General features: G+C 42.9%; 1 protein-coding gene across 6 annotated transcripts in view; it reads left to right on the forward strand.

Moving 5' to 3' along the window:
* The window catches only part of NCKAP5 (NCK associated protein 5), a 970,240-nt gene that overhangs the window by 121,202 nt on the left and 822,129 nt on the right, over positions 1 to 26,909 (forward strand). For all 6 annotated transcript variants that reach the window (XM_032354091.1, XM_032354099.1, XM_032354093.1 and 3 more), the window contains exon 2: positions 12,384 to 12,513. In XM_032354091.1, coding sequence (XP_032209982.1) covers positions 12,445 to 12,513 — 69 coding nt within the window. In that variant the 5' untranslated portion in view covers positions 12,384 to 12,444. The remainder of the gene's footprint in view (positions 1 to 12,383; positions 12,514 to 26,909) is intronic.

A 26,909-nucleotide genomic window follows, 5' to 3' on the forward strand; every position in this document is an offset into this window, starting at 1 on the left:
AGTATATTCAGATAGAACCATAAAAATATTAACGGAACATAATGGATTTTTTTTTTCAGTTTAGAAGGTATAAAGGAAAAGGTTGATGCAACTGAACACAAATAAGTTATAACATTCTGTACAATGATGAACAAAGTGAAGAACCAAGAGGTAGACTGGGAGAACATATTTACAAGCCTGTTCATAAAGAATTAGCATTCAAAATGAATTACTAGTTCCTATCAGGCAATAAAAAAGCTATAGGAGAGGGAGAGTGGGCAGATAATTTAAGCAAGCTATACAGAGGAGAATAATTCAATTGACCAACAAACATAAAGATTCCCAACTTCACTAATAATCACACAATGTAAATTTAAAAAATGAGATCAAAAGGTTTAAGATTAATTCTATTCAGGAGTGACAGCTATGTGGAAAATAGGTAGTATCATCACAGCTAGTGATGGCATGCATTCTTAAAATATTGTCAAAAGTTATTAAGCAATTTCTATCAAAATTAAATAATTTTTACACTGTAGTTCCACCTTTAGAAATCTGTACCTTATAGAGAAACTCAGGCACAAAAGATGCCTATGCAGTTCTAATGGAGGTACTATCTAGAATCAGAAACAACATCGCCTGTCTAAATTTCTGCTCATAAAGTTAATAAACAATTTAGTGTTCATTCATTCTACAGAACAACATAAAACTGTAAAATATGAATTAGGCCCTTCTATATTGAATATATTAGGTGGAAAGTCACAGAGAGATAGATGTTGATCCCATTTATGTAGAAAGAAAAAAAATCAATATTTGTATATTTCTGCAGGTAAACAAGTGGGAAAACTATTACAAATCATTATCTCTGGGGAGAGGAGTGAAAGGCTACAGTTTTCACATTACAGTGTATGTGCATTTTTTTTACTGCTTGTATCCCTTACAAAGAGGGTTGATGCATGTATTATGGTATAGTTTTTTAAAGGAATCTGAGTGAAAGATATTACTAACTTATAGATTTCATCAAGTTCTAGGAGGTTCCAGAGACAGTGACAAGGAAGCCAAGGGCTGTGGAAAGTTTCTCACAGGAGAAAGTGTTGAAGAAACTGAGCATATTGTGTTTGAATAAGAGAAAACTTATATTTCCTCCAGGGATCAGAGCTATGGCCAAGTGGATGAAAATTCAGGAAGCAGAGTAAAACTTTCTAACTCTTCACGATCCCCAAATGTGAGATGGGTTTCTAAAAAAGGCAGTAGGATCTTCTGTCGGTGGAAGAGGGAAGCAGAGATGGGGCTACGATGTGTTAGGATTATTTTAGAGGTAATGACTGTGTTGGTGGGGGTTGAAGAGGGGTTTGGCAGAAACCCTTTAAACCTTGGGTTCTGGGACTCCAAATGTCCTGAATAGAGGTTAACATAAAAATTATCATGCATGACCTAAGCTATGTGGTTGATGTGGTCCATGAAGTGTCTTAGATTATGTCCAGAACAGAGCCAAGGCTTTTAGCTAGATCATAATTTTCTGAGAAAATTCATAGAATTTCACTCTTAAGTGGATGCAGATAAGTTATGCCTTTTACATATCAGATCTTTTAGTATCAAAGTGGGATTCACAGACCAGAAGCATCAGCTTATTAGACATGCAGAATCTCAGACTTTACAGTAGACCTGTACTGAGGACTTAATCAGAGTCTGCATTTTAATGACTCCACCAGATATCCCTATTCTTGAATCTGAGAAGCACTGATTTATCCAGCTATCTATAGAACTTCTTTTATTCCTGAGCGTTCAAAGCCCAAATAAAAGGAAACAATTCATTCCAAGGAAAGAAAAATCCTCAATAATTAGAAGTTTTGATTATCACTGTTCATAATCTGGGAGAGAAGGGACAAGAAGGGGGAAGCACAAGAAGGGAAGTATGGCCATATACGCTTACATAGGCATATGTGCATGGCTGTATGTGTCATACATACACATCGCGTGTGTGCATGCACACATACACACACACACACCCTTAACCTCGCTGTCTCGGGCCATCAGTGCAAGGGAGTGCTCATCAACTGTTTTACTTCTGCAAGGCATTTCAGCCCGCTTCCCCACAAGTGAACAGCACTCTCAATTCAATTAAACATTGAACAGAAACAAGATAAACATCTTTGAGACTTTTTCATACATTTCATCTTGACAGCTGTTATTACTTAGGACACCTTTAATGTCATATTCTACATTTTATGGTTTATTATGAGTTCTTTCCATTGGTTTTAGCATATGAATAGTTATTTCAATCTTGATTTACTAGGCTTTGAGCATTTTTTTTCCTTGCATCAGGATTGTTTGGGACATACGGGTTGTGGAAGGAGATTACCATAAAAGAGGAGGGAAAAAAACCCTTAAAGAGAAAAAAGCTTCCAGGTAGCTGGAAATTTTCTAATTACCATGTAAAGTCTTAGCAAAAACGTATGGCCGTCTGACTTTTTTTTTTTATTATATCCATTTCCTGGATTGCTTTGGCTTTTCAGTTGTATACTAAAGCATTTAATGGAAAATAATGAATTCAGCAATGTAGGGGGACATCACAATTAAACCTTGCATTGGATCATTTCAAAACATTGTTTTTCATAAACCGTTTCCTTAACAAGTCATGTTGCTTTCAGTGGGCTTTGCAGAGTTTAGAGCACATTCTGCCCAACTGGCCCCAGATGGAAAATGTGCTCTTCAAATTGGATGGTTTTTTAAGTGTAGCTCTCCACAGCCTTCTGAAAGGAAAAAAAAAAAAAAAAAAGCTTGAACAGAATGCATTTAGTAGCATGGTCTATAATTCCCCCAGCATCCCACGTATTTGGATGTTTTTGCTTCTGGCTGTGGAATTTTTCTAATTTAATTAACTCATTAGCGTTAGCAGATGACACAGTGTGAAAATTCTTTTCCCTAGTCACTTATTTAAATATTCCTCCAGTCCTCTGGGGTTATGTGCACACTTTATTTATTTTTAAAAGTTATTTATTTATCCGTTTCATTTTTATACTGAGTTTCCCCCTTAGGAGTTCATTCATGGGCAACATACGGGCATTTCATGTAATGAAATAGAAATGTTTCTTAACACGATAAATGGAGAGGAGGTAGAGAAGGGAACTAAACAGGGGGAACAGCTTTACTAAGAAGAACTGGGAGTAAAGGAACAGATGGTTGGAGAAGAGCAGCCAGAGCTGAAATGCTTATCCTGGTCCAAAACCCTGCCATTCTGTCTCTTAGCTTTCGGTTGATACACTGTAAAAAATGTAGCAATAGTTTCTGTCTGGAAATCAGCTGGAAATACTTGAATGGCAAAGAAGGCAAGTTTTGCAGAAATTATTCCTGCCAGAAGTGAGTCTTCTTTGTGCCAGAAATATTCATTCATTCACATTTTTTTACCCTTTTACCGTATAAATCTTCCATCCCTCCTTAAAAGTTGAGGATATGTGCTTTACATCCTTCTTTCTTCTTCTTCTCTTTCTTAGGGCTGAACATGAGGTCTGGGACCAAAATAGATATTGGACAAATATTATTGAATTCCGAACGAAAAAGATTCAATTGAGTTATAACTAACAGTTGTTGAGTATCTGCTCAGTACTTTATTTTTTATTATTTTATTTTATTTTTTAAAGATTTTATTTATTTATTTATTTATTTATTTATTTATTTATTATTTGAGAGAGAGAGAGAGAGCGAGCAAGCATGAACAGGGAGGAGAGGAAGAAGCAGGCTCCCTGTAAGCGAGGAGCCCCATGCAGGGCTCGCAGGACCCTGAGATCATGACCTGAGCTGAAAGCAGAAGCTTAACTGACTGAGCCACCCAGGTGCCCCTCTACTCAGTATTTTAAAATGAGCATCTTAAACCTCAGCGCCATTCCCTTAATGTAATTGCTGCTCTTGGTATTTTAATTTTATCTATGGGAAAACTGAGACCAAGCAACGTTACACAAATTACTCAAGTTCACAGACATCACTTATGGCCCCAGAAATTTTCAGTTGGAGAACTTGAACTCAGGTCTATCCAGGATACTGCTAGCCAGAAGGATGCGGACATGGCATAGTCAGGATGGATGGAACCTCCAGCCACCACGATGGTGCTTCTTTGTGTCCCAGCTGGGAGAAAATCATCCCCTGAGTTTCTGTAGCAAATACATAGTTTCAGGTAATGGAAAGGAGTTGACACTGAATTGTATGTTTTGAAAGGCTCAACTTTATGGTATGTGAATTATCACTCAAAAACATATTTAAAGAGGAAGGGTTGGACATGGATTAAATTTTGGCTGCTTTCGAGGTCTGAAGAGCTTACCCTGCCCTCCACTTCCAAGGGACTTAATTCAGATTAGCGTCAGTGCTTTACCTGTTGGAGTTTGCTGAGCTGCGTGCTGAGCGACAGCGGAGATTCCCAGATTCTGCCTGCCCAGGAGTCTCCCTCATTCCGGTGCTGGTGGCAGCCGTTTATGTCAAGAAACCCCGAGGCAGTAATTCCTAGGGTTCCTTTCTGGCATTTCAACTCTCAGCTCTATGTTCCTGAGTAACTTCTAGGGTGAGAAGTTTATAAACATGAGCTCATGAAATCATTCTTTAAAACCAATTTTCATCATCATGCAAGATTTTCCTCCACTTCAAAGTAAAAAGCCGCTGTTACACCCTGCAGAGAGTGTTTCCAGCTACTAATTTATCTGGCAAGGATGGGCCGCATTTGGGAAATCTGTTCGCATGCAATCTTTTAAATCAGTTTCAGGGTGCTGTTAGGGTTTGAATAGACATTTTGTTTTTGTAAGTCTTATTGTTTGGTATTTTTTTTTTATTCTCCTGTCCAGGGTGGAGAGAGTCATTTTCTGTTCAGAGTGTGTGTGCACACAGATAAGCAGTCACATACATGTTCATACACACCGACACATGTGTGCAACCCACACCCACTTATATACACGTGTGAGAACTTCATGAATAGATGTATCGATAGCAGAAAACTATTGAGCCAGCAACTCTTCTAAAAAGAAGCTGCTGTGTGTATGTATTTAAAGTATAAGAAAGGCCAACATCTTTCCTTTTTGTGGACTTAAATACATCCAGATGAAAAGACTTCAGTACAAACCTGACAGGAGTTTCAAACGTTCTATTTGGTAGCGATAAGCAAATCTTAAGAGATTCACAGTTTCCTCTCTTCCCCCCCTGCTCTTTCCGTGTAGAAACGAGAGCAAGATACTCTTCGAGGACCATGGGGAGAAGAACAGGAGTGGGTCTTGGAACATTTTTCCACTTTTCCAGATTTTCTTCCACTCTTGTCCTTGGTGAGGGAGGTTCTCGCTCTCATTCTCTGAATGAGTTTCTACGATTCTGTTTGTGCATTAATTTGGAATCTAGATATGTTGTTTCTCTTTAGTCAACATTAGTTTTTGCACGAAGCAAAAGGCCAATTTAAGCAGGATGATTAGTGAGCTGGTCAGAACAAGCATTCAGAGGGAGATGGTGATCCAAATTGTTTGTATCTGATATTCTTCTTCGAGGTTAGCGTTTCCGGATTAGTTGTGGTGCCTAAAGAAAGACAGTTGTGTCTGTCAGCCCCTATGTGTTCCTGGGCCCTTTAGGAAGGGAAAGAGACCAGGAAAGGGGACATATCTTCACCCTTTCAAGCTGGTGCTGCATGTTGGAGCCTTTTGGGGAGCTTAAAGTCTACGCCAATTGATTGATTTGAGCTCCGTGACTCCCCAGGGACTCCAGTAGATGGCAAATTTGCCATCTGCTTCAACCAGTGGTTACTGACCCAGGCTGCTATCGCCTGGCTCTGGTGCCAGGGGGCCCTGTCTCTAGAGATTCCAGGGTTCTGGGAGGGCCTGTGGGCATTGGTCTGTTTTATAAGGTCTCCAGGTGATTCTAGGACAACCAGGGTGGAGATCTATGAACTACCTCGTCGGGGACAAGAGCCTTGCTACCCTCTTCTTCTGTCTTTGGCACGTTCAATTTTGAAATCATTTTTTGTAGGATTTATACCACGTAGGATGCTAGGTACTGCCAGGGGTGGTGTCGATGAGTTTGACCCGAATTCTGTTCTCTGGTTATGTTTGAGGCTGCAAACAATCCTAGTTTGCATAGCTCGTTGCTTCACAAAGCTGACTAAAAAAAATATCTTGACTCATACATTGTCTCATTGCAGCCTCACAGGAGCCTGGTGAACAGATTGGCAAACGTAAACTCACAGAAGTTAGGGAACATCCTCAAGTTTACGTGGCAAAGAGGGCTGAGAGCTCAATCTTCTAATGCCTTTGGTTCTACCTTTTTTCTCCATTTCTTCAGGCACTACCATTAACATTTCAGAGCAGAGGTGGGGAGTGGGGGAATCAGAGACGCAGGAATTGCTGTGGAGAGAAGTTCTCAGAATATGTGTGAGTGTATGTGAGAGTGTGAGTAAGTGTGTCTGCATGTGTGTGGCTACATGCTTGTGAGGAAATACGCCTTTGAGGTTTATTTAATGGTGTTGTTTAGGTATAGTCCCTTGAAAATTATGCAGTCTGTTAATAAAGTCTGTTAATAAAGCCTGGCAGGATAAAGAAATCACTGATGTCTTTAGGAATATTAAAGGGTCTGCTTACCCTTGAAAAGCCATTACTATCTGTGAGGAAAATTAAAGAGAGTTTATGAAGGTCAACACAGATCCTACAGATACCAAGAAATGGTATTTTCATCGGTTATAGAGAGATGTACATGAGAGGAGGGGGAGACGGGGTATCGAGGTCCATCAGTCATAAAAAGATGCTTAATATCCTGTCTTCCTTCGACCCTTTGACGATTTTCCTCCCCTTGCAAGAGTGGGAGAGGCTTCCTACCCATCACGTGGAGGCAGATGTGTGTGTGTTCTTTATGACATAGAGTTGTTAGAAGCCATAGAGAAGGCATGAACAGGACTCAGTTATGGTCTTTTGTAAGTTCAGGCATGTCCTAAGCACAATTTTTAAGTTGGTAATAGTTTTAAAATCAAGATAAAATGTTTTCTTTGAGGCCTGAGTATGTCTGTGTGTTTGACTAATAAAGTAATTTCAGGTTTATAAATATGTAGAGAAGTTCTTTGCTTTAGCCATATTATATTGTCACTGGCTTTTTATGTGTTCACAAAGATGGCTGTAAACATTCATTTATTCATTTATTCACGTGAACAAGTGCTCATTGAGTGTCTATCCTGTTGCTATGCATAGGCATTATACTACGTAGGAGATCTTAAGATATTGTCCCTGTTCTCCAAGAACTTCATGTCTGGTAGGATTTCTAATTCAACACTATTGCCCAGAAGGCTCACAGAAAGGAGACCAGGAGTTGCCCAAGGAAGGATGGCGGCCTGTCCAGGGATATCTCTATGGGGTGTGAATCTATTATTGTCAAGCCTGGGAAAGAGAAACCACTCTAGATATTCGAGCTGGGAGAGAATTAATGCAAGGAATTTTATAATGAAACTGTTGGAAAAGCAGGAGGAGCAAAAGGCCTAAGTGGGCGGTACTCAAAGTCTTGGAAGCTGCTACATCCTGTTTTTATACTGTGCTTGATGGAGGAATCACAGAAGTTACTAGATCATACAGTCACCTGCTGTTGATGCTGCTTCTCTGCAGCTAGAAGGGCTTTTCCCTTGCTGTTGCCTTCTCATCTCTCACTGCCTCCTATTGGCAGAACCCAAGTTGGCCAACCGACTGAGAAATCTTGATAATGTTTGTACATCTAGACCTGCAATAAAGAGAACAGTGTAACAAGGGAAGGTAGGGATGGGTGGGAGGTAGTGATGGCATGAAATCCAACAGTGAATTAGCCAGCAGAAGGGGATAGGGTCTGGAAGTAGCCATTGACATCTAGAGTTTTCTGTCAGGTTTTAGACTTAGAAACTTACAGTTAGTTAGAAAACTTATTAGTTTAACTTATTAGTAGTACCTGGAGCTGTGATCAGACTTTGAATTCTGACTGAAATTAATTCATATAGATGGAAACATATCCCCTAAAAATTCATGTTGGAGCCCTAGCCCCAAAAGGACTATATTTGGAGTTAGGGCCTTTTAGGTGGAGGTGATTAAGGTTAAATGAAGTCTTAAGAGTGGGGGCCTCATTCAACAGGATTGATGCCCATATAAGAACAAGAAAAGAAAAGAAAGAGGCACCAGAAGTATGTGTGCAAAGGAAAAGGTCATGTGAGGACACAGAAGGTGGCCAAATGCAAGCAAAGGAGAGACGTCTCACCGGAAACCAACGCTGTTGCCACCTTGATCTTGAATTTCCAGTTTCCAGAACTGTAAGAAAAATCCATGTTTATTGTTGAAGTCGCCGAGTCTGTGATATTCTGTTATGGCAGCACAAGCTGAGTAATATACTAAGCAAATACATAAATGATGAATGTAAAGAGTCAGATACTGAATTGCAAATTTGTACTAAAAAAATACAACTTTTCAAAAGATTGCCTCCTTATATTTTCTGGTCAATACAGTCTTCCTCTATAAGTGAAATGACTTGGGAATCAAATAAAATTGGAAGATTGATTTATGGCGGTGGTCTCTAATCAGGGGTTTTTGTTTGATGGTACAAATGACCAGTGAAATACCAAAGTGTCTGGGATCTGGCATGCTCATGTCCCCTCTAGACTTGCAGTCCTTTCTGGGTATGTGTAAATGTGGGCACTCTTCACTTGACAATGCTGGAAGTGGAATCTGTCAGCCTTTCTGACTTTTCCTTTGTGGACTCCTCCCCTTTTCATATCGACACATCTTGGTTGCCATTTTGTTTCTTGCATGGTATTGTGTGGTCTTGCATTGATCCTTTTGGATATCTTTACTTTGATCCTTTCCATGATTGCTTTATGGTATAATTCATGATTTTTCCAGTTCTTGGGATGGGGTAGTACATACATTTAGGGTGGTAACTGGCCAGGACACATGGCTTCAGCGGTGCTACTTGTTGCCATTGACCATGTCCTTCTGATTGGCCAATCCCTGTGTCTTATCAGTTGCTGATGTTTTGAAGGTCAATCTCTGCCTATATAACTGGCACTATAAAGTATGAAAAGCATGAAAAGAAACTGACTGGATTAAACCATTCAGTCAGCCTTCCACATAGCAAACTAGGCTGTTTGAGAACTTTTGAAAAGATCCCTGCTTCCCAAAATGACAGTCTCATCAGCCTATTATGGAGCATAAAATCGCCTCACTAGCATTGCTTATGAAAGAGTTTAATCATACTTACCAGAAAGGATGATAAATATATCTGATATTTAAATCTTACCTACTATGTGCCAGGTAGTGGGAAAGTTCTTTAAATGGATCATCTCAGGGACACCTGGGTGGCTCAGTTGGTTAAGCTACTGCCTTCGGCTCAGGTCATAATCCCAGGGTCCTGGGATTGTCGGGCTCCTTGCTCGGCAGGGAGCCTGCTTCTCTCGCTGCCTCTGCCACCCTCTCTGCCTGCTTGTGTTCTCTCTCTCTCTCTCTCTGGCAAATAAATAAAATTTAAAAAAAAAAGGATCGTCTCATTAATCATCACAATAACCCCACTATGAAGCAGGACCTATTATTAATGCCATTTTGTAGATGAATCAGTTGAAACCTATAGAGATTAAATTGTTTAATGTTTTCAGCTAGTAAGAGTAACCAAACCTTAAGATTAAGTGTTATGCTCAGAACAAACAAGTTACCTTGTCCTACAAGACACTTGTGTGATGTAATTGCTGCTTATGGCTTAGAACTTTTCTCACACATTGTCTTCCCAGCTTCTTTGTTCCTAAAAAACTGGTTCCCTCTTCTGGGGGGCACACAAACCTCTTTCCAGCTTTTTCCCAGCAGAAAGATTGGTCCCTCTATCTGGAATCTTTTTACCCATATTTTATTATTATCATTATTTATTTATTTATTTGACAGACAGAGATCACAAGTAGGCAGAGAGGCAGGCAGAGAGAGAGGAAGGGAAGCAGGCTCCCTGCTGAACAGAGAGTCCGACTCGGGACTCGATCCCAGGACCCTGAGATCATGACCTGAGCCGAAGGCAGCGGCTTAACCCACTGAGCCACCCAGGCGCCCCTTTACCCATATTTTTATGACTGGCTTCTATTTTTACCATTCTGTCTAAAGTGTTCTCCCTTTCTACATGCTTGACACTCCTTAATACCACCTCCTGAAGATTATTTCCTTCATAAGCAGATACCTCCCATGGTTTGGAATGTTTGTTTGCTTAGTTATTTCCTACGTCTTCCGTGAAGTTCCATGAAGACAGGAATCTAGTCTCCCTTATACATGGCTACGTTACTAACACCTAAGTACTAGGTCCTTCATATATTAGGTACTTAATAAAGACATGCTACATGCCAAAGGATCATCTATTGAGACCTGTCAAATGCCAGGGATCTTTGGGATGTGACTTAGGAAGGCGAGGAATATATTAACAAGAAAAGACAATGAGAAAATGAGTTAAGAGGGGTATGTTTTTGATGGAGGGAGAAATCTCAGGGCCTGAGTCGTCCCTCTAGCTGGAGCCATCATTACAGAGAATATTCTGAGCTCGAAGTGAGGACACACAGTATGCACACAATGTGTGTATCTCCTGAGATGAGGCAGGGGCAGTGGGTGGGAACAGCTGAAAATAGGAAAGGCAAGCCCTTACAACAAATTTCATGGAACTAATAGTTTGGCTGATACTAATAGCATGCAACTAGCTTTGTTCTGGAGAATGCTGCCAAGAGTTTGTTTTTAACTACTACATTGTACCAACCAGCAAATAAGAACTTCCTATATTTAAGCTGTGCGAGGTGATGATAGTGGTTAATAATTAAGTACCTAAGGACTCCCAAGAAACATGGGAGAGAACGAAGTCTTTGGCCAGTGGTGTGACCAGGAAGCTCCTGTGAAGGAGGTAGGACCTGCGCCAGGCCCTGGAGAAGAGAGAATTAGACCTGATGGAGATGAGGGGTGTGATCCAAGCGTGGTTTCAGGAAGATGCCTCACACATTCAGGGACTGGAAAAGGCTACTTGGCGGGAAATAGACATTGAGCATAATGTTGAAAAATTTGGTTTTATATCCTGAATTCAGGATGGACTCTCAGGAGATTCTGAGTGGATGAGTAATGAATTGAAATTGGTGTTCCTAAAAGCAAGAAGTGGCAGATGAAGGAGAGAGCCTAGGGGTGGGAAGGGAGTTCATCGGTTTCCTACCACTGACCAGCATTTGGGCCTGTCTGGGGCATCATTGTCCCTGCCCTCCTCCTGGTGGGGGGAACAAGGAGCAGGAAGCCATATGCAGGGGACTGTGAGGTCAGATTCTGCTATATCCTCATTAGATTTGGAGTCATATTTCTTTTCAATTTTATCAAAAGCTGATTGGTAGAGTGTGTTATTAAGTTCAGCTTTACTTTGACAGCAGGACAATGGCTATGTGTTTTGTGTGGATTATGAGGCACTTCTCTACCTCCAGGTGCCTCCTGAATCATCAAAGATGTATTAGATTAGGTTAACTTAGTATTTAAGGTTAACTGGTTTTTATGTAATCTGTGCATAATTATAACTGACATGTCAGTTGTAGTTTATTGTCTTTAAACCATTGTACATCTACATGTTTTTTGCAGGTTAGAAAGGTGAGTTTCAGAGAAGCTGAATGACTTGTCCAAGGTTACTTGGAGAATGGGTGGAAAAGTATGGACTAAAACCTCTTTCTTTTACTTCAGGCCATTTATTTCTTCATGAAGACTAGAAGCTAGTGCTTGACACACATAATACATTCCTACTAACCAAGACACGTAGTCATTCTAGAGCTAACCACCACAGTGGAGTACAGGGATTAACTATATCTGATCTGATAAAATGCCATGGGTGTTCAAATACTCATTGATGATGACATGGCCTCCACCATTTGTGGAATTCACCTGTCCTAGAGGGATGTATCTTATACGTCCCCCACATCTGTTTAACTTACCTATTTTCCAATGAAATATTGGCAGTGATGTTCAGGTTTCCGTTTCCTCTCCTCGTGCCTTGGGCTCAGCCACTCTTGGTTGTGGAGCCTGGTTTTGTCAGTCTGAGCTCATGGAATTTGCAGACAGCATCTATGTGCACAGTAACAGACCGATTCTGGCTGGTAGAGAAAGGACGAGTGCGGAGCAAGCGTGGCATGAAACAGACTGTTTGCTTTTTTCCACAGTCTGCTGATTCAACCTGCAAACCCATTCCCCAACTCCATTAGCAAGACCTATAAAAACACAGGGGCCTCCGTAAAGATGACTCTGACATTCGCAACCCGGAGAGGTCTTTTGAGTTGAGAGAGCCCTGTTTTGCACTTATGGTTCGGGTCTGGATATTTTGGCTGCCACACTTGTTTCTAGTTAGCTAAAAACAAGGGTCTAAACACTTTTCACTCGGATGGTAAAACACATGCTCACTTTTTACAGTGACCCTGGAAACAGAAGGGGAATTCTTATAAATCACAAAGGAAAATAAATAACTTCACCCATGGAGGGAAAGAGACAGCTTGAGAAAAGGGACTTTGGAAAAAGGTTGTCTCTAGACAGCAGTCTTGTGGTAAGTACTAAATATTCATTTACCACTCTATATGTTTTGGCTTAAAATGCATTATTCTTTGACTGTTATTTCCTGAACTCTGCGCTTTTGAAACCTCTATTCCAGTTACCCCATTAGCCATATCCCCTGGGATTTGCTTTCATTTATTTTTTACAAAGTCAAAAGCCAGCAAATTATTGGAATGTTTGTATAGTGTACTTAATAGGCAAATGTCATAATCTGTCAACATTATATGTAATTACATTAATTCCAGCTGAAGTAGACTTTAACCTATACAAAAACACTACTGTAAAGCTGACATTCAATGCCAAGCCTATATATAGTTGTTCCATCCCCCGTTTATCTTCATCTGGGGGATAAGTTGAATAAGGATCAGAGCTTCTAATATTGAAGAGTGAAGCATCCCCGAGACCCTAGGTACGTACCACAATTCAATTGTTGATAAGCTTTCTTTTTAAGAGTGTGAATGCTGATGAGTGTCATTCTTAACAACCTGGTTATGTTTGCTTCTGTGCATGAGAATCTGGTTAGTCCAAGAAAGAGACTAAGTCACTGATTCCAGAAGGTTGGCTGCTCTCTGAGCTCCGATGTGTGCATCCCCTCGTCTTTTCCCTAATGCATATGAACAGAGCAAGAAATCAAGGGAGTCACCTCTTTCTCTTTTGCTCATTGACTGAAATGAAGATTTAGCTCAGCTCCTTCTTTTGCTTGTTGCGGGAGGATGTGCTTTATTCATTTGTGTGCTCCCAGCATCTGGCTGGGAGTCTGGGTCAGAATAGGTATCCAATCAAATATTTGTTGACTGGATTTGTCAGTTGCGTTTTTCCCACCCTGCCGCTATAGGTCTGGCTCTGCCAGTGTAGAGACAAGTTAGTTACCCCATAACAGCTGAGGCTTAGGGTCACAAAGTGTTCCTGGATGTGAGTTTCCGGGAACAGAGAAAAGGATTACGTTGAACTTTTGTGTCTAGTGCCTCTCTTGTTTTTAGATTCAATTTCTGTGTCTGTGTGGGCTGTGCACTGACCAGCCTACCTTCAGAGGCTAAGAACTTTTATAGCATTTTAGATTCTCCTCCCAAAGGATGTGCCTGCCCTCTTCTCATCCCTTAGGTCTTTCTATCTCCGGTCAAATGTGAAATAGCACGTGTGTGTGTGTGTGTGTGTGTGTGTGTGTGTGTGTATTTATACATCTATTCCCTGAAGATAGTTTCTGGGGAAACAGGATAAAAAGACAACTTCTCAGCCTCTCCTTTGCCAAAAAAAACCCACCACTTTTTACCTAACCTGTTAATAGGGTCCGTCATATACCTCAACAGAGGACAGAGATGCTCATATGTTATAATATGAGCAGCACAGAAAAGGTTTTCTTTTAAAAAGGCTTTTTTTTTTTTTTTATTAGAGAGAGAGAGCTCACGTGAGGGGAGGAAGAGAAGAAGAGGGATAAGTAGACTCCGAGCTAAGCACAGAGCCTGATGTGGGGCTTGATTCCACAGCCCTGAGATCACAACCAAAGCCGAAATCAAGAGTCAGATCCCTAACTCAGTGAGCCACCCAGGAGCCCTACAGGAAATGTTCCCTTCACCCCCCCTATATCCTCCCTGATTAGCCCCTAAAGTCCTGGATTCTGCCTTCCACGCCAGAGTATAGGCGAAGATACTATCAGAGCAAGCAAGCTAAGCTGTTGTCTTTCGTGGGAGCACTCATTAATAAAAGGTCTTGGATCTTTCCCAAAGGTCAAGCCCCCGAGCAAAATTTTGTTGAGGGAATTGGTAAACAATAAGATACAGGGCATGGAGAGCTGGGATGCAGGGCTGGGCTGGGGCGGGGATTGGAGAGGCAGTGAATTGCAAGGAGAGCTTCCGACATCTGAAATCAGAGAAAGAGGAAAGAGCCTTAATGAAACCATTGTCCTTATTTAAATTTTGCTCAGGGACAGGCCCGACTGCGAGCATAATCAAAGCCTGTGGTAGCAGCAGTATAAGCTGAAAACCCAAAATCGAGCTTGGGTTCCCCTTTGGCACTTGGCTCTACCCTCAGTCTTGTGGGGCCTGCAGATCAGTTTTCTGACTTCAGCATGAGAGAGAACAGGGAAAGTCAGAACCCGTTGCTTGGCACAACCTGAGAAACTTCATGCTATTCAATGTCCCCAAATGATGCTTAAGGAGAGTTTTTACACTAGTGAAGTATCTTCCGTGTTTCCTGGAGGTAGATTAAGTGTTACAGCTGCATGGGTATAATTGGGAAGATCCTGAAAGACTGTTGTCTCTATGAGTAGGTGGCCTGAGGGATGGGAGGTCTTAAATGACAGTCTGTGTTACACAGCTGAGGCCACATCACTATAAATTAGCCTTCTCTTTTATTTTTTATTTTTTTTTAAAGATTTTATTTATTTATTTGACAGAGAGAGATCACAAGTAGGCAGAGAGGCAGGCAGAGAGAGAGAGGAGGAAGCAGGCTCCCTGCTGAGCAGAGAGCCCGATGCGGGACTCGATCCCGGGACCCCGAGATCATGACCTGAGCCGAAGGCAGTGGCTTAACCCACTGAGCCACCCAGGTGCCCCTAGCCTTCTCTTTTAGAGTTATGTTCTTTCTTCATAAAAGATGCTGAGGCAGTGACAGCAAAGGTACTCATTTTGAGCCGGTGTTTTGAGAGCGATACCCACTGGGAGTCCCTTGAGTGAATTCTCTTGTGGCCGTCAGGAAGAGAGGTAGACAAGGATGAGGTCAAAGCTGACTGGCCTGTTAAAGGACTTGAAGCAAAGACATCAGCCTCCTCTTTGGCTCCCTGCTGCATTCACACAAATAACTGGGAGAGAAACACAAGGTGATAATTCTGGAAAAGGCCTCCTGGACAACACAAGGGGAAAGAACCACCTGGCATCATATGAGGTAGTTCTTTCTCAAGGCATGTTTACTTTATTCCACTTTATGTTGTTTTTCAAATTTTTAAATTTTATTTATTTATTTATTTATTTATTTATTTATTTTAATGTTGTTTTTTAAAATTCTAGAATGCTAGGATAGGACTAGGTTATCCAGTCTCCTCACTTGGCAGAAGAAGTTATTAATCAGTGAGGTTCAGTGTTTTTCTCAAGGTTCCACAAGTTCCATAGGATGCAGGGTTCTTACCCCTCACTTCAGTTCCTTACATTTTACTACATAAAATCCCAGTAAGAGAAGACGCCCCTTTGGAAAACCGAATAGAGAAAAGAAAAATATACTAAATCTTACGTCTTAAAATTCTACCACAGTAATCATTATAACCCACATTTTTGAGAATTAGAAGGTCCAGAGGTAATTTCCACTTTCACATTCTGCAGGGAAAAAAAATTCCTCATAATGTACAGTAAGAATAAGGTACTATTAACTTCATTACACTTTTTATTTTACACAATCAAATCATGAAGTGTTGAGTAGAAATTATAGCTCCCTTGCAACAGCTTTTAAATTTGTAGGCTAGTGGAACCACAGAATAAAGGAACTCACAGTCAAGATGCTGAAAAAAGCTCCCCATTGGGGGAGAGTTTCTTGTGGTTTTTAGTCACAATTTTGCCTTCAGGACAGGACACAGGGGGGGTTGAGTGTGTGTGTTTGTGTGTATGTATGTGTGTGTGTGGGCACCCCTGTAGCATTGAAGTGTTCTTTGATGTTGATTTTTTTTTTTTTTTTTACTTGATAAATCACCCTTTTTAAAAAGAAAGTGACAGGTAAGTGAAACTGAAATGAAAAATATGTTTCAATGTGGGGGGTAAGTACCCGAGAGAAAGACAAGTGACTACAAGTTTGCCTTCACCAGTAGGAGTGTGCCAAGGAGCCACACGTTCACGGCAAGTACAGTCTTCTCTCTGATAACAATAAAAATCACCCCAGAAATCGAGGCCTCTTCTTGAACCAAAGCTGTTCTGTCCACCCCAGGATGCTTTTTGATCAGAAAAAGTCAGCATTTCACACTGTGCTTTTTTATTTGCAAGAATCACTCCCAGGCTGACTGTAGAGTTATATGATACTTGTGGCTATGATAGCATTTAGCTGATGAGAGGGCTGAGGAGGGAATTTTCTCTTTCTCTCTCTCTCTTTAACCATCTCACATTCTAATAGGACAAATTCCCTTTTAATGTGAGGAAAAATTACTTTTTGCTTTTAGACAGGGATGGGAGGAAGTTTCTTTAATGAACGACCGATTCTTTCGCAGTACCCCATTCCTTTATTTCCCCTTCCAGAAGGAACACAAAACGTTGGCCACACTAGATCCTCAGCTCTGACAGCTGGCAGTTTTAATAAACTTGTGAGAACAGGAAAGACCCCATACCAAGTCCCTCAATTCACCTTTCAGCCTCTTGATAGTTTGTATGCAAACTATTAGAGGGATTATGCCTTCCATAGGCACACATTTAAACCAAACAGTAAACATCACTAGAAAACCTGCTTTACATTTAAGACGTTGTAGTCACTATGGGATGTTCTGGATAGGCTCCACTTTTCCCTCCAGAGCCATCCCATCCTTGTCCACCTGCCTATGTACCCCTGGAGGATATACCACACAGAACTTTTCAGTAGGACCCTATGTCTTTTGGCATCTAGTTGGGTTTGGATAATGGAGGGACCTAACAGATCAGAGGTCAAGAAGAGAGAGAGGTCAAGGTGATGGCTCTCCTATTCTCTTCTGGCCTGGTCCTGGGCCACAGGGACTGCACTGCTCTGCCTACGGTCACAGTTTCTGCTGGGCAACCCTCTCTCACAAAACCACAGTTCTCTCTGTGTTCTGGCATCTTCCCTTTCCTCATGTTCCTCCAGGCTTCTTGGTAGTAATGACTGTTGGATGTTGACAGCCCATCTCAGGTTGGTCGGCTTTAGTCTTCCCACACTTTATCCTATGGTTCTTTTCCCAAAATCTTCTCAGTTTAGATGATTTGCCTGTGCCATCGGTTTCCTGCAGAGCCCCCTGACTGATACAAGATCATAGTTTATTTGTGGAAACTGACCTAATCAGCAAGAAAGTTGATATAATACAGAGGAAGTAATTGGTGTGGCATTGACCGAAAGGCATGCTAACAACACATTTCATTGCTGTATTACTTTTTTTCCCCAGAGAACTGTCTTCCCTATATCAAATTGTGATGGTTAATTTTATGTGTCAACTTAACAGAGCTCAAGGATGCCCAGATACCTGGCAAAATACTACTTCTGGGTGTGTCTGTGAAGTTTCCAGAAGAGATTAGCACCTGCATCAGTAGATCCCCTAAAGAATTTCGCCCTCCCCACTGTAGGTGGGCCTCACCTGACTAAAGACCTGAATAGGTCAGAAAGGCAAAGAAAGTGCAAACCTGCTCTCTGCCTGAGCTGAGACATCTTCTGTCCTTGGATACTGGCACTCCTTGTTTTCAGGACTTTGGACTGGGACTGGGACTTACAGTATTGGCTCCCTTGGTTCTCAGGACTTTGGGTTTGGACTGGAGCTCTATCACCTGGCTTCCTGGGCCACCAGCTTGCAGACAGTATGTCATGGGGCTACTCAGCCTCTATAATCATGACTCCATTCCTTATAATAAATCTCTCCGTATTTATACTTACAGTTATAATTGTATTTACAAAGGGACAGAACCCTGACAGATTCACAAATGTAAATCTCTACTGCTTTGTCTTCAGTGATTTCACCCCTGCTGAGAGACCAGAGGAATCCTAAAGCAGAGTTTCAGCAAACTCTGCGAAAAGTCAAATAGTGAAAGTTTTGGGCTTCCCAGGCCAGCTGGCCCATCACAGCTCCTCAGCTCAGCTGTGAGAACCCAAGAGCAGCCACAGAGAGTATATGATATGAATAAATGGACATGCTTGTTCCAATAAAACCTAATTTACAGAGGTGGTGGGCTAGATTCTAAAGGATAGCTGCATGTGGTAGAGAAATGGGAAACTTGAAGGTCTAGTTCACTTTTCCTGGGTGCTGACTTTCTGAATGGCGACTTGTGTTTACCCTCAGGATTGCAAGTGTGCGAGGGCAGGCAAAGGAGCAAGTTGAGGACATCGCGCGAAGATGTATGCACTCAAGGGCATGGATTTGAGCAAAGAATCAAAGCAAATGAATTAAAGCAAGTATTTTAGAAAGCTCAGAACTCATTGGGAACTTTTCTAAATGGAAAAATAGGGATATTGTTGGTGTGGCTCAGTGCAGCCTATGGATTGTGAATATTGCCCCCCGAAATCTGCATTTTTGTAATGCTTCAGGATCACCTCTAGCTTTCTTGACTCTCTCGGTGCTGGGATTGGGCTACTCTCACCACAGCAATGCTGTACAGAACACAGGCCACTAGGTTGCTAGAGGTTTCCAGTGACTCAAATCCTAGTTACCCTTGATCCCTTCTACTAACGGAAGCAGGCATGAAATATGGTTGACTCAGTGCCTCTGACCAGGAGACCTTTGTGCTCTGATACCAAGACTGTTTGAGATTTTTCAAGTGATCATCAAGTAGAGAAAAGTCAGTGAGTAAAAGGGCGGTTTTATTCCCCAGCTGCTTCATCCCCTCAAGAGGGCCATTATCCCAGCTGCCTCCTGGGAGTCCTGAGAAGAACAGAGACCAGGCACTGGAGCCAGGTCAGTGGGAAGGTGTGGTGTCTGAGACTCCACCCACGGCCCATTTTTGGAAAAAAGCAGCAGGTGGGGAACAGACCAGCTTTGGCCTGGGTTGGCTACTTCCAAAGTGTTGTGCTGAATCTCACAGCTCCTCTTTGGCAGCAGGTGATCATGAAGGGAGAAAAGTACCAGATGCTTAAATGAAAATGTACCCAGTGAATCTGTGCAACAGCGTAGCTAAGCCCATCATGACAGGTCAAGAACACACTGGAGGAATGTCTGGCCCAGCTCCCGGCAGCAGCACGGATCTCTGGGGGCTCTGGATAGATTTGGTGTGGATGGGCTGGGAGAACACAGAGAGGCTGGACCAGGTAGGTACAGCCCCAAATCCCTGGTTACAGAGGGTCTTAAAGGGGCCCCAGATGAGCAGGAACAGATCAGAACCCGCCAGTACCGAGAGGAAGGCTGGAGATATGAGAAGAATTGCTGCTGAAATGGTCTGAATGGAAGGCAGGATGAAAGAACAGAAATAGAATAAACCCAAGCAGTGGACATAGACTATGTGGGCAGTGGGGACGGGTAAAGTCCAGTGGAGCACCAAGCTGGCTCAGTCAGTAGACATGATTCTCAGGGTTGTGAGTTTGAGCCCCATGTTGGGGGTAGAGATTACTTATAAATAAACAAACAAACAAACAAACAAATAAATAAATAATTTATATCTGTCTATCTTGATGCTTGCTTTGGCAGCAAATACTAAAAGTTGGAATGATACCAAGAGAGAAGATCGGCATGGTCCCCATACAAGGATGATGGTAAAGTCTGATGTGTAAGCCACTGGAGCCAACATTAGGTGCAGCCCCGGGTGGCTCCCCTCCCTTGGTGAGAATAGCTGAAGGGTTACTGGGGCTTGCTACGTGCCAGGCACTCTGGTCAGCACTTGTGATAGAAGTTGCCATTCAGTACTCAGGATGATTCTTTCAGATGGGAACTTTAATTATTCCTTTTTTTACCAATAGAAAGCTTACCAAGTTGAAGAACTTCCTCAGGGCTATGAAACCTGTGTGCAGTAGACTGCTCACCGCTTGAAATCGCTGCCCCTCCTCTGGGGTTGCACAAAGGAATGTCTGCCTTCATTACGGTGACGTCTCACCCCGGATGACTGCTCTTCCCTTTACCTCCCTTCTGTCATCAATGAAAATAAGGCCGTCTGTCACCATAACTGTAAATTCCAGAATTCTTAGTAAAATGCCCTTTCCTGAGCTGCCATATTATTTACCTCCGGTCTTCATCCGTGCATTCAATGCTTTGTCTCATATCTGTCCACCTTAAGTCAGGGTCTCTCAATCTATCTAATACTCTGGACCCTGTATTTCTTTTTTTATTTCTTTTTAAAAAAAATTTTTAAAGGTTTTATTTATTTATTTATTTGAGAAAGAGAGAGAGAGTGAGAAAGAGAGAGCGCGCATGAGAGGGGAGAGGCAGACTCCCTGCTGAGCAGGGAGCCCAATGCGGGACTCAATTTCAGGACTCCAGGATCATGACCTGAGCCAAAAGCAGTTCCTTAACCAACGGAGCCACCCAGGCTCCCCTCGACCCTGTATTTCTATCTGTTGTAGGGTTGGAGGTGTTCTGGGCATTGTAGGATTTTCAGCAGCGTCCCTGACTTCTATCCACCAGGTACCAGTAGCACTCCTCGCCCACTGTGACAACGAAAACTGTCCCTAGATGTGGCCCAGTATTCCCTGGGAAGCAAAATGAGCCGTGACTGAGCTGAACTGTAGGCTCCTAGAGGGCATGAGCCATATCATACTCACATTTGGGTCTCTAAAGTCTGACCCACGGAAAACAGTGCAAAGAATGAATGCGTGAGTGAACTTACCAGTGAGTGAGTTCATGAGCTAAGTACACGTTAGCAGGAGATACTGGGTATGGAGGAAGCGGGACTACTTGGAGAAAGTTTGGGATGGCAACATTTTCTGTTTTACTGAGTGTGATTCTAGCTTTTGTATAAAGACTTGTGTTTGCCTTAGAGATTGACATGATACCTGGACCCACCTGAGTTCCAGAGTGCTCAATAGGGCAAATTTATGGAAAGTCTTCAGGGGTTTTGAATTCTCCAAAGTAGATTGTGTTAGATTTTATATGTATGTACCTATGTGCACATTTTTCTGGGGAGGGAGTCCATAGTCATAATCATATTCTCAAAGGTATCCGTGACCTGAGAATGGTTAGGTAGCTTCCTCTGCCATTAGTCTAGCAAGCCTGGTACACAAAACCTGCACACAAGTGGCTTACCTTACCCTGGTCACAGAGTAGGATCTCAGAAGCACGTGGTTCCATCACCTGAACCCACCTGCTGTAGTAAGTGCTCTCTGCCCGCCTCAGACACAGCTCTGCACACACTTGGCATCTCAGAGATCACTTAATCGAAATAGGAACTGGCAACGTTTGGAAAGCCCTCCGTGAATGCTATTATTGATAGATGATGATACTGCATCTTAAGAAATAAGTCCAAATGAGCAGAGACATTCGCTTGGCATGTTCTGTGTTTTCATAGAGCTCAGGGATCTGCTTGTCATTCTCCTGGTGTCTCATCATCTTTCAACAATGGGAATCATCAGATCATACAAGTTTCCATGGCAACCGAGGTTTCTGTATCCTCCTCTGGCAGCCTAAGATTGTTCCCACGGCAGATTCTCTAGTGCTTTGTCCGTAACGAGAGGTAGAGCTTTCATCGATCTCCTTAGAAGCGAGTCCTCAACCCCAGGAGGCAGATGGGTGTTCTCTCTTATAGGTGCCTGCTTCCCTCTCTAACGTTTCTAATTGATCGGCACAGGAATTGAGCACCTACTAAGTCCAAAGCTCTGTGAAATATCAAGGGTGAAGATCCATGTGAGTTTTAAGAAATGCAAAGCATGATTTCCATGTTGCAAAGCCTTACAAAGTCTAGTCACATATATACAAATCATAGTAATGCCAGGAGGTATACAGTGGTGCAAAGAACAAGAGTGATGGGATTTCGAAAGGAGGTTGCAGCTCTCGCAACTGTGTTGATCAGGATGGGCTTTCCCAAGGAGGAGAGCTTTCATATCTCCCTCAGTGAAACTGGTCCAGATTTAGTCTGTGGTGCCCACGAGGTCCCTGAAACAGAAATTTATTGAGAAAACCTCCGAGTCTTAAAATAATAGAGTATGACTCCAAGGTGCCTAGCTTCAACTTGAGGAATCGCAGAGACCTTAAGGAAGCTCTGTTGTGAGACTGAATTATTCCTCTTAACTTTCCTCTTGTCCCTTCTTGCCACCCCTCCCGCACCCTCTTACCCACACTTCCTGGTGCAGGCACAATGCATCACGTAGCTAAATCATTTTGATTTCCTTTCTTCTCATTTATCAGTGTATGTTATACCAACTGTATATATATGAGCTGTATTTCAGCAGCCTGTCTCACACTAATGTACCGCCCTGTACTATAGTTCATTATTATCAATTAATATTTATTAAGCCTCCATAGCATTCATGGCTGGGAACTAGGAAGCATTTTCCTTCTTTCTGTTGCATTGCCACGTTCTGTTGCCTTGGCTCTGCTTAGCCAGTATTTATGATCTTTCTGCCAGTTTTCTATTCATGTGACAGCCCTCACACTCATCCCTGTTTCAATTAATATTTCAAGAGCAAATCCAGGAGCCATTGTATTAAAACGCTTCACTTAAAACCAGATGCACTGCCTCAGTGCTGTCCCTTTCGTGTACTAATTTTGCAATTCTGTCCTAACATGGAATCCCATTTGTCCGGGCTTCTCTCTACAAGCCCAAACAGTGGCTCCTCCCGGTTCCTTTACATTCCAGGCAGTTCCAGATGTTTCCTCCTCATATATTTCACTTCCTTAACTAGGCTTAATGGATCATAATTGTCCATTTCCGAAGATGCCTCTGAGGTTTGCTTGCCTTCTGTCTTTCAGCACCTTTCTGGTCCTTAGTCATAAGCGATTGTCTTCAGCTTGGTATGTTTCCTAATGTAATTAATTCATTGACTGCTCTCATGCACATAGATGTGTGGAGGGAAATAAAATCATTTGGCCTGATAAATTCTGGAGTCCATCTGTCAGTGCCAGCATATAAGTAGGTTCAGGGGCTGTTGGTCCTTCTGGGAAGAGGAGCAGCTGTCAGAGGCCTGACATCCCTGGGGATGATTCGGCTGTGAGGCTTCTAGTAATCTGATGTGAGTAGGTATAAGGCTGAGCTCGGAGTCTTTGAAGTTACCACCCACGTGTGATTGGGCTGCGGCTACTGCTGTCCTCCCCACCCCGCTACATGGAGTCCTAGCTACATGGCAGCAGTAGGTAGCTACTCAGAGATCTCATGCGCCAAGTTTAGAGCTCGGCTGGTAGGTCCCTGAGGCAGATTAGCTGACCTACTTCCTATTCGGTGAGGGCTAGCAAAGAGGAAGTGAAGGTAGGAGAGAGCCAGATCTAATGTTAGCATTTCTCATCCTCTTAGGAGGAGCTGAGGAACATTCCATGGTTTTGCCTACTGCATCAGCAATATTATTTCATTATTTGCTGCATCACTTGAAGTCCTAGGAGGAAACAGATGGTGTGCTTAAAGCCAGATGATGGAGGACAGTTTAATAAAAGGCCTCTTACAAGGTAGGGTAGAATGTAGGGTCCTCAGCAAGATGACAGGACAAGGATATGACATGGCCATACAACCCCATGGCCAGAAGGAGACAGCCACATGGTACCAAGTGTCCCCTTAGGTGCAGGGATGCAGCCAACCGGTGCTGGCCCAACAGGGAGTGGGCTTAGAAACTCGCATCTCCCCTCCCCTTCTCCAGGGCTCTAGAACCTCCAATTTGCTGACCCCAGTTGGAAACCAGAGGGAGAGGGGCCTAGGGAGCACCCTGGGCTATTTCTGTTATTCAGCTACTTCTGTTACTAGAAAGAGCTTCTTATGAGTTGTTCTCTAGCCCATTCCCTTGCACTCACCAATTTGGTTTAAGTAGAACAAAATGCTGTGACACCTTCACAATTTAAGTTCTGCATGGCCAGTGACACGGTCTTCTCTCAGAGGTCCTGATAAAAATGTCAGTGCGGGGCTACCTACATGCTGTGGGGGGGCTGGATTACAAGGGGTGTAATGTGGCTGGCAGATTGAGCATTGCGTTAGAACTCTGTGTCCTCAGATTAGAAGTTGAGGGGAGCCCTTCAGTAGGTGTGTAGGCTTCAGCAGGTTTCTTAAACTCTCTGAATCTCTGTGTTCTCAAGAGTGGGGTTTCCATGAGTGTAAAGGGAAATAAAGATCAAAAAAACTGTCTCAGGAATTGTAGGACTCTATGCAGATGGAAAGTAGTGTATTAGAGCTCTGATGGCTTCCTCGCTGCTCAACTTCAGCCTCTCAAAAATATAAGTAACAGCGGCAGCTTCAGAAGGAAACACAAAGAGCCTACTATGCACAAAGCACTTATTTTATTTTGTTTTGTTTTATCTTATCTTATTTTATGTTACTTTATTTTTGTGGAGAGCGTGAGTGGGGAGGGAGAGAGGGAGAGAGAGAATCTGAAGCGGCTCCTGGCCCAGCACAGAGCAAGGTGTGGGGCTTCATGCTATGGTCCTGATACCATGACCTGAGCTGAAATCAAGAGTCGGACACTTAACCGACTGAGACACCCAGGCGACCCAAGAGCACTCATTTTAAAGGGCGCAGAGCAAAGAGATGGCATGTAACGTAATAGAAAGAACACGGGTTGTTCCGAGAATCAAGGGAAGGGATTCCAACAGAGCACACAGCCTTGTGCGTGGGGCCGCCTCCTCCCCCAGGGCTGCAAACGCGTGGAGCCGGCTGACTCCGCGGCTCCAGACGGCAGTTTTCTTTGTCTGCAGATGGAAGGAGACATTCGGCAAAGATTCTTTTTTTCCTGTTGGTTTGCGTATATTCATATGCGATGTTTAAAAACTGATGGCATACCCGTGATGCTATCAGCCAGAAATGTTCACCAGGTGTTAACTACAGGTTGCATCTGACCGAACCGTGGAGTCCTTTCTTCTGAGGCCAGCTGCCTCCCTCGTCCTCTGCTAATGAGCTGTGCTCCAGACCTTCTTATATGGGGCGTGACATTTTTCTGAAACTTTTGGCCTCCTGCTCTCACCCCTGAAGCTCAGCCATTGTCTATTTACAACAGGCAGTTTTATTCCAAAGCTGCCAGGAGCTCCCGTAGCCTTCTAAACAAGCGTACAATGATTCCCTGTGCGCAGGGTCCCGCTGGGTCCTCGGCCCCAGGCCCTGGCCCCTGATAGGATCAGGCTGGAGACTGGGCTGCAGAGCCCTCTTTTGTTTTCTTCTGCCTTCGATTGCTTTGAGCTGTGCCAACTCAGAGCGGTGGGAGACTCGATTTGGGGAAGGGGTTGGAGATCATTTCCCATGTGACTCTATGTCTTTACTTCGATGGGGGAAGACAGTCTCGGAGGGTTCGGAGCGGGAAAGATTTTCCACTACATAAAGAGAACGAAAGAGGAAACAGGGTCCCAGTGGCCTCTTGCCAGGCCCCAGGAATGCGCCAACCCTGGGAATTGGCCCCTGGCCAGCCTCCTCAGAGGCTGCTGACTTGGGAAAACTGGCTCTCTGGCCGCTGCCAAGAATGCAGACAATGGTCTTTTGGTTATTTCACTTTTGAAAGTTAGGCTTTTGTTTTATTATCACCAAAGGTAACATTTATTGGGCACCTAGGTATGCATGCCAAGAGATAAAATGCATGATTGGAAGTCAGTGTAACTTAAACCGAGCAGAAACACCAGGGTCCTCATATAATATTTACAGCCTGCTTCTAATTAGGGCCTAATCCTCTGTTCGGGCATGTTGGTACCTTAGATGTGAGCGCCCAATGGTACTGAAATTCTAGAATTAAAATCAGTTTTTAAGTGCTAGAGTGAGCTGTATTTATGTCACTTGAAAGGGCTGACATAAAACTTATTCAATTGTCATTCACTTGAGAAAGGACTTTGAGATAATGAAGCCCAGAACCGGGGTGTGCTGAGGAGGCGGAGAAACTGAGATCCAGTCATTGGCTCAGATTACTGAATCCTGGGATGGAAAATGGAGGGACCTACCACATACCACACCTTTCACCTCAGTGTATGATCACATTGTATGAAATGAGGATGATGTTTGTGAACAATCAGATGATCTTAAATTAGTCCATATGGTTTTGCATTTCCATCTCAGTCAGTGCTATTTATTAATAATAATAACAGCAATTAATATGATACATTTTTATATCCTGGCTTCTGGACTTAATATTTTATTTGCACTAGCTCACTGAATTTTCATAAAAACTCTACAGGGAGATACTATCCATCCCCTTATTTAGATGAAGAAGCTGAGGCTTAGGAATTCAGTGACTTGTCCAAGACCACATGACTAGTAAAGTGAGGCCTTTCTGACCACAAGGCTCATGCTGCTGACACCTGTACTGCCTATGTGTACCTTAAACACCTCTCAGAGTCGGGAGGAGCATGCGTCTCTCTGCTGGAATCAGTGACCTTTGTGGCTTCCACTTCCTGCGCTGGTGGGGTTGGCTGACTTCCAGACGCCATGTCAGCGCCATAGGTCCGACGGCCATTTTTACAGTGGTTTCTCTCCAAGTAGTTTCTCTGGAGCTTTTTACTCAGATAACAGTCTGGCCTCCCTCATGTGTAGGAACCTTCCCTTGTGCTGCGATGAGAGGTCCTACCAGTATTCTGAGCTGTGGAAGCTGTGGAAGAGAGGGGAAGCCTTCTCTGAAGAAGTACCTGAAAGAAGTGTGGGCCCAGAGGCCCTCACAACTCGTTTTAAGAAACTT

Source organism: Mustela erminea, chromosome 8 (assembly GCF_009829155.1).
Source record: "Mustela erminea isolate mMusErm1 chromosome 8, mMusErm1.Pri, whole genome shotgun sequence".
Classification (NCBI taxonomy): Eukaryota; Metazoa; Chordata; class Mammalia; order Carnivora; family Mustelidae; genus Mustela; species Mustela erminea.